Source organism: Euleptes europaea, chromosome 1 (genome assembly GCF_029931775.1).
Source record: "Euleptes europaea isolate rEulEur1 chromosome 1, rEulEur1.hap1, whole genome shotgun sequence".
NCBI lineage: Eukaryota > Metazoa > Chordata > Lepidosauria > Squamata > Sphaerodactylidae > Euleptes > Euleptes europaea.
The window spans coordinates 2,039,110-2,046,956 of NC_079312.1; the positions used below are offsets into that span (position 1 = coordinate 2,039,110).

The 7,847-nt window shown below is 45.3% G+C and overlaps 2 protein-coding genes across 2 annotated transcripts; both read left to right on the plus strand.

The window, feature by feature from the left end:
• Positions 1-690: 690 nt before the first annotated feature.
• On the plus strand, positions 691-6,441 carry LOC130493345 (zinc finger protein 684-like; the record flags this gene model as incomplete). Its single annotated transcript, XM_056867059.1, has 6 exons — positions 691-888; positions 1,400-1,514; positions 3,163-3,233; positions 3,442-3,568; positions 5,573-6,165; positions 6,250-6,441. Coding segments are annotated over exons 1-6 (1,296 nt in total), but the record flags the coding sequence as incomplete, so codon positions are not given.
• Positions 6,442-6,459: 18 nt separating this feature from the next.
• LOC130488890 (zinc finger protein ZFP2-like) lies at positions 6,460-7,503 on the plus strand (the record flags this gene model as incomplete). Its single annotated transcript, XM_056862572.1, has 1 exon — positions 6,460-7,503. A coding segment is annotated over one exon (1,044 nt), but the record flags the coding sequence as incomplete, so codon positions are not given.
• Positions 7,504-7,847: the final 344 nt, after the last annotated feature.

A 7,847-nucleotide genomic window follows, 5' to 3' on the forward strand; every position in this document is an offset into this window, starting at 1 on the left:
GGGGTCATCTGCTGAAGCTGGAAGGAGAGACATTCAAAATTGATAAAAGGAAGTATTTCTTCACACAACGCATAGTTAAATTGCGGAACTCCCTGCCCCAGGATGTGATGATGGCTGCCAACTTGGAAGGCTTTAAGAAGAGAGTGGACATGTTCATGGAGGATAAGGGTATTCATGGCTATCAATCAAACTGGATATTAGTCATGATGCTTACCTATTCTTTCCAGGATCAGAGGAGCGTGCCTAATATATTAGGTGCTTTGGAACACAGGCAGGATAATGCTGCTGCAGTTGTCTTGTTTGTGGGCTTCCAAGAGGCACCCAGTTGGGCACTGTGTGAACAGACTTCTGTACTTGATGGACCTTGGTCTGATCCAACATGGACTTCCATATGTTCTTATGTAACTTTCCCAAAGAACCCAACAGGCATATCTAAAAAAGCTGACTTTGAAGGACCAAGGGTCTGATTCAGTATATGGCAGCTTCATGTGTTCATAGCGAGATGATATTACAAACTGCAAGTGGATCTTTGGTTCTGATCCGCTGTTACCTCCATTCTCTTTTGTCTTTCTTCTTGCACATTGCTATCTGTCTCTTCCCTCTCCCCCGCAGAAAGAAGCCTCTCTCTGTAGCCAAGTAAGTAAAGGAATCTTTTCACATTCGGAGGCGACCTAATACAAGAAGAAGGAGATGGAAGACCAGGACCCGGAAAGACCTGGACCTGGCAAGAGATCAAGGAAAGGCCCCCAGCCCATCCAAGCTGGGAGTGGCATGGAATTCTGGGTGAAAGCTGAGCCAGAGACCTGGGATCAGGAGCCTCTGAACTCAGAAGTACATTGCCAACACTTCCGTCTGTTCCGCTACTGTGAGGCCGATGGGCCCCGAGAGGTTTGCAGCCAGCTCCATGGACTTTGCAACCACTGGCTGAAGCCAGAGAGACATACCAAGAAGCAGGTCCTGGACCTGGTGATCCTGGAGCAGTTCCTGACCCTCCTGCCCCAGGAAATGCAGTGCTGGGTCAGAGGATGTGAACCAGAGACCAGTTCCCAAGCGGTGACCCTGGCTGAAGGCTTCCTCCTAAGTCAGGCAGAGGAGAAGAGGCAGGTAGAACAGGTGAGGGGTTTTCTTTCCTTGTATTCCAGTGATATCCAACCTTCTCCTGTCTGATCAAGTGTCTATTCAAGTGTTTATTATCCAAATGGGAGATTTAACAACCTGCTTCAGCAGTCACTTCTTCTAGGAAATTTTTAATCCCTCCAGATAACTCACCAGAGTTGAAGGAAAACTCTATTACGGTAGGTCTGCTGATAGAAAGGTGTGGAATCTGGGAGTTGGGCACAATCCATTTCTTGGGGTCTTCCATTCCTTCTCTTACCCCCCTCCGTCGCTTCTGTTTTAGAGGTGGAGTCTATCCGAGAATATGGAAGCTGAGTTCTGTGAGACAGAAAGAGCTCCGTTGGAAGAAGGACAGCGGGACCAGGGCCAGGAACATGGCCAAGATTCCCTCTTATGCGGTAAGGACTATAACAACTGACCCCCAGTCGTGTACCAGTGGAGTAACCAAAATCACTGGGTTAGGTCAGTAAACTCAAAAACCATAAAGCTCAAAAAAGAGATTAAAATACAGGTTATACGGTCAAATAGGCAAAAGACATATAAAACAATAAATCCAGCCGGCTACATTATACTTACTAAGATGTTATATAGCTGCTGATCTTAAAAGCTATAAAGATGCTGTTTCAGGCGACAGAGTGACATGCTGAAATTGAAGTATACAGGAAGAGGGACCACTATAAGGAATAGCCAAACTTATGGAAAAGTGGACTCAAGTCAGATGACCCACAACTCCCAATCGAGGTGGACTCTTGGGAGAAGTCTCTGGATGGTTCTAACCGGTCTGGACTGGAACTATGTTCTCAGGGGAAAAGAGAGATCTCATCCCCTTCCCATCTTCCCACAGATGTGCTGGTTCAACTAATTAGGATGGTATGAGCTAGTGACCTTGATGGTTCTGCCCGGTAGAGTAACAAGCTACCGGTGTTGCTTGTGAGAACAGAGTGAGCTAGGCCTATGGAAAATTACTGAGTGTTGAATCTTAGACTAACAAAATGGAGAATAGTTATGTATCAAAGAACAAAATGGTTCTTCTGTCTTCACAAGGAGGCACTGTGCCTGGAGGGGATTGGGGCATCCACTAAATTTGATGGGTAGAGTGTTCTGTTCAGGAAAAAGATAAGAAATACTTCACCCAATTTTTGGTACTCAAAGCGATGCCTTTAAAAGGGGATTAGGCAAATTCATGGAAGAAGTTACATTGATTACAATATTCACATCCCACTTTGTTTGCATTAGAGGGACTCAACGTGACTCAGAAGGAAAGATAGACAAATCTGGGCAGAGCTCTTTAGTCTTGCGAATAACTGGAACCTGCATGTTCTGGGCTGTAAAACTCTGCCAACCAGTTGCTAGGGGTCAGTAATAGTGGGAGAGCGTGTTTTGTGCTAGTGCTTAGCGGGGCATCTGATATGCCACTACAGGAAATAGGATAACGGACCAGGGATGCCGGGCTTTGGAGTGGCATGGCCAGCAGCGTTGGGGAGGGGCTTTGGGCAGATGTGATGTTGCCTTGATGTTTCCTCTGGTTGAAAACCAATATTTGACATTAGTTGGTCAGCAGACACTCTGGGCACTCACTGATATTGCCCTGAGTTTCAAGATGCATTCAGTTAACATCTCATTCTTCAGCCGGATGTGACAGTAAGCCGTCCGATGTCATTTTCACCTCCCTCTTTTTCTCCCACCAGCCTAAACTCAAGGGCATGTGTGAGGGTCCAGCTGGTGGGAGAATAGCCTGCCTGGGCCTTTTCTTTGATCCAGCAGAGATGCTATCAAGTATTTCAGCTACAGCCTTCACAGGACAGGTTTAAAGTATCACAGGAGTCTGAAATGTTGCATTTGGAGCCCCTCCAGGTTGATGGGTACTTTTTGTTTCTCTTCCACCTCTCCTACAACTTACTACAAAGTGTTACAATGTTTTTAAGCATACATAGGGCAAAGTGTCACAGTCATGGGAACAGGGGTGCACGAAGCACGATTCAAACAATCAAACAAAATAGGAAGTCGAGGCTAACACACTTTCTCCCACTTTTCTCTCCCTTGCAGGCAGTGAAGAGACAGTGTTGATCAATTTTTTTTGCGAAGGTGTGGAAACAGCTGTTGTACCTCCAGTCCAGGTAAGCAAGATGAGCAGGGGACAACACGGGTCCCCTCTCCTTTCTCAAGGCGGCTCTTCTCCTGCAGTTGTTGTTAAGGGGCCCAGGCAAGAGGCTCTGAGCACCACTCTTTTTACACAATGCAAGCTACTCTCCCAGAAGATCACCTTTCAAAGTGCCATCTATGCTTGCCATGATCTCTGACAAAGGAATCTATTTTTTCTTTCAGTCTCCAGTTTCCTTTAGGGAGGTGGCCATGTATTTCACTGGGGCAGAGTGGGCCTTGCTGGATCCAGACCAAAAAGCTCTCTACAGGGTAGTCATGATGGAGAACTACGGGAGCGTGGTCTCTCTGGGTAAGGTGCCAAAGGTGCAAATTGCTGTCTTTAGGATTGTGTGAATCAAAATCTTGAACAACAATATATTGAGGTCTGCCCTATTATTTGATCCCTTTTGGAAGCCTCAAGGTGGTGAGGTAGCAGTGAAAGCGATATTCAGCATGCCCTGGTAGAATTCCCCACGCAGCCTGGCTGACATAGGGGGAAAAGAGGCCAGTGATGTAGCCGTCTCCCAAGCCATAGAGGGTGTCCAGGCTGAGGCCAATGAGGGACTGAGAGGCCCTCAGGAAGACTCTGGAACGGGGCCCATCCTAATTTGTCAGTTTCTAACGTTTGCACACACTTGTCCCCCAGATGGGATTACTGTAATCCGCTCTGATTGTGATGTGGAATGCAGCCATCCTCGTTACACTAGTTGGGATTGTGGGCTTTAATCTTGACCAGGTTTCCAGTCTTCCATTCTCTTTCTGTCTCCCCCCCCTCACCCAGCAGACTAGTCTGGGGAAAGGAGTTCAATACTCCACTCCTCCACATGAGGCCAGCTGGGTGAACGTGGGTCAGTCACAGTTCGCTCAGAACTCTCTCAGTCCCACCACCTCACAAGGTGTCTGTTGTGGAGAGGGGAAAGGAATGTGATTTGTAAGGAGCTTTGAGACTCTTTAGGGTAGAGAAAAGCTGGATATAAAAGCCTCTTCTATGTCTCATCTATTTAGTCACATGCAGGGATCAATAGATACTCAAAAGAGTTGCCTGACAAAATATTGTCGAAGGCTTTCACGGTCAGAGTTCATCGGTTCTTGTAGGTTATCCGGGCTGTGTGACCGTGGTCTTGGTATTTTCTTTCCTGACATTTCGCCAGCAGCTGTGGCAGGAATCTTCAGAGGAGTAACACTGAGAGACACTGTCCTTCAGTGTTACTCCTCTGAAGATGCCTGCCACAGCTGCTGGCGAAACGTCAGGAAAGAAAATACCAAGACCACGGTCACACAGCCCGGATAACCTACAAAAACAGTTGCCTGACAACTCAAATGTGACCAGTGGAGGAATGATTCTTTTCCACTGTAAGGGAGAAAAGTACATATGGGGAGAATGGGGAGGGACAGGAAGAATATAAAAGCTGCTCACCTGGGGGGCCTGGCTGGTGATAAGGTGTGACCACTACTCAGTTGGTGGTGGTGGGGGGGAAAGTCTGATAAAGGAAATACAGACCTATTAGTGAGCAGTGCCTGATGGGTTGCTTGACTTCTGGCGTAGGTGCTGACTGGATGTCTTTCTTTATTCCAGCAGCATATATAGAGGAGACGGTAGGGGGATTTCAGGGATTCTCTTTGGAAAAAGCCAAGAATGAAGACTCTAAAGAAAATGTCGAAGATGGAGATGAACTACAGAGGCAGGAGGGAAGCCACACAGACAAGAGGAGTGATAAGTCCATTCCATCCCAAGGAGGAGTCTTCCATGAAATTCCAGTCCAAGAAGAAAGGTCAACCAAAACAAGAATCAACAAAGGCCTCCATGCTACTCAGAGAAACTGCTCTAGGGAAAATGAAAATGAAAGTGTGGTTTTTGGAAAAACCTTTAGTAGAAACCTGAGTGTTATTTATAAGAGAGAAATTCCCTCAGGAGAGAAATCATATGATTGCATGGAAAGTGAAAATACCTTCAGTTGGAAATCAGCTGTTACTTCACATCAAAGAATTCACTCTGGTGAGGAGCTGTGTAAATCATTTTAAAGGGACTAGGCAGGTAGGTGATGTGAAAGACCCCTGCCTGAGACCCTGGAGAGCCACTGCCAGTCAGAGTAGACAGTACTGACTTTGATGGACCAAGGGTCTGATTCAGTATAAGGCAGCTTCATTGGACTGCAAACCAGGCCTTTCTGATGCAACAGGCTTTCGTGTTGCTTTAAAAAGCATATTAATGTACCCTTCAATACAGAGCAGGATAAAGCCACTGAAACGTTTTGTTTGTAGATGACCAGACCTCCTTGTATAGGTGCTAATGGGATCTCTCTTTTCATTCCAGCAGGGGATGATCAGTGGAAGGTGGGTGAAAAGGAAGTGCATAAACTCTCAACAGATGAAGTGAAGAGTGAAGATTTTAAAGGAAACTTCAGGAATCACGGTAGACCTAAGAGGCAGAAAGAATGTCACAGAGTCGAGAAGAAAGATAAATCCATTTCTGGCAAAGGGAGGGATTTCTGTGAACAAAGCCACATAGTGGAAAAAGCATATAAGTGCTTGGAGTGTGAAATGAACTTCTCAGATCAAACCCAATATGATATCCACTTGCAAATGCACAGTGGAAAGAAGAACCATCAGTGCTTGGAGTGTGGCAAGAGCTTCCTTCATAGAGCAGAACTCCTTAGGCATCAAAGAACACACAAAGGTGACAAACCTTATCGTGACTCAGACAGTGGCAAGAGCTTCTCACACAAATCAGACCTTTTTGAACACAAAATAATTCATTCAGGAGAGAAGCCATTTATCTGTCCGGAAAGTGGAAGGATGTTCTCTTGTGGAAGAAAAGGAAATGCACTTTTCCCAAAGTATGGAATAATGGGGGCACATAAATGCTCTTGGTGTGGAAAGAACTTCAGATACAGATCAAAGCTCCTTGTGCACCAAAAATTACACACAGGGGAGAAACATTTTCAGTGCTCAGAGGGTGGAAAGAGATTCAGTCAGCGTAGCCAATTTCAGATACATCAAAGGACGCACACAGGAGAGAAACCTTTTGAATGCTCAGACTGTGGAAAGAGATTTAGTTGCAGTGGCAATCTTCAAAAGCATTTAAGAACGCACACAGGGGAAAAACCTTTTGAATGCTCAGAGTGTGGAAAGAGATTTAGTTGCAGAGGCAATCTTCAAAAGCATCAAAGAACACACACAGGGGAGAAACTTTTAGAATGTTCAGAGTGTGGAAAGAGATTTAGTTGCAGTGGCAGTCTTAAAACGCATTTTAGAACCCACACAGGGGAGAAACCTTTTGAATGCTCAGAGTGTGGAAAGAGATTTAGTCGCAGTCACCATCTTCAAAGCCATCAAAGAACTCACACAGGGGAGAAACCTTTTGAATGCTCAGAATGTGGAAAGAGATTCACTCACAATTGCAATCTTCAAGGGCATCTAAGAACCCACACAGGGGAGAAACCTTTTGAATGCCCAGAGTGTGGAAAGAGATTCAGTTACAGTTGCAGTCTTCAACAGCATCGAAGAACGCACACAGGGGAGAAACCTTTTGAATGCTCAGAGTGTGGAAAGAGATTCAGTTACAGTTGCAGTCTTCAACAGCATCAAAGAACCCACACAGGGGAGAGACCTTTTGAATGCCCAGAGTGTGGAAAGAGATTCAGTAAGATTGGCCACCTTCAACTGCATCAAAGAACCCACACAGGGGAGAAACCTTTTGAATGCTCAGAGTGTGGAAAGGGATTCAGTCGCAGTTTCACTCTTAAACAGCATCAAAGAACCCACACAGGGGAGAAACCTTTTGAATGCTCAGAGTGTAGAAATAGATTTAGTTGCAGTGGTGATCTTCAAAAGCATGCAAGAACCCACACAGGGGAGAAACCTTTTGAATGCTCCGAGTGTGGAAAGAGATTCAGTCGTAGTTTCACTCTTAAACAGCATCAAAAAACACACACAGGGGAGAAACCTTTTGATTGCTCAGAGTGTGGAAAGAGATTTAGTTACAGTGGCAGTCTTCAAATGCATTTAAGAACACACACAGGGGAGAAACCTTTTGAATGCTCAGAGTGTGGAAAGAGATTTCGTTACAGTGGCGGTCTTAAAATGCATTTAAGAACCCACACAGGGGAGAAACCTTTTGAGTGCTCAGAGTGTGGAAAGAAATTCCGTTTTAATGGCTATCTTCAAATACATCAAAGAACCCACACAGGGGAGAAACCTTTTGAATGCTCAGTGTGTGGAAAGAGATTCAGTCAAAGTGGCAGTCTTCAACAGCATAAAAGAACCCACACAGGGATGAAACCTTATGAATGCTCAGTGTGTGCAAAGAAATTTCGTTTCAATGGCAATCTTCAACAGCATCTAAGAACCCACAGAGGGGAGAAACCTTTTGAATGCTCAGAGTGTGGAAAGAGATTTAGTTGCAGTGGTACTCTTCAAAAGCATCAAAGAACCCACACAGGGGAAAAACCTTTTCAATTCTCAGAGTATGGAAACAAATTCAGTCGCAATCTTAAAAGAGCATCAAAGAACCCACATAGGGGAGAAACCCTTTGAATGCTGAGAGTTTGGATAAAGCTTCAGGCACAGTGGCCATCGTCAAGGGAATC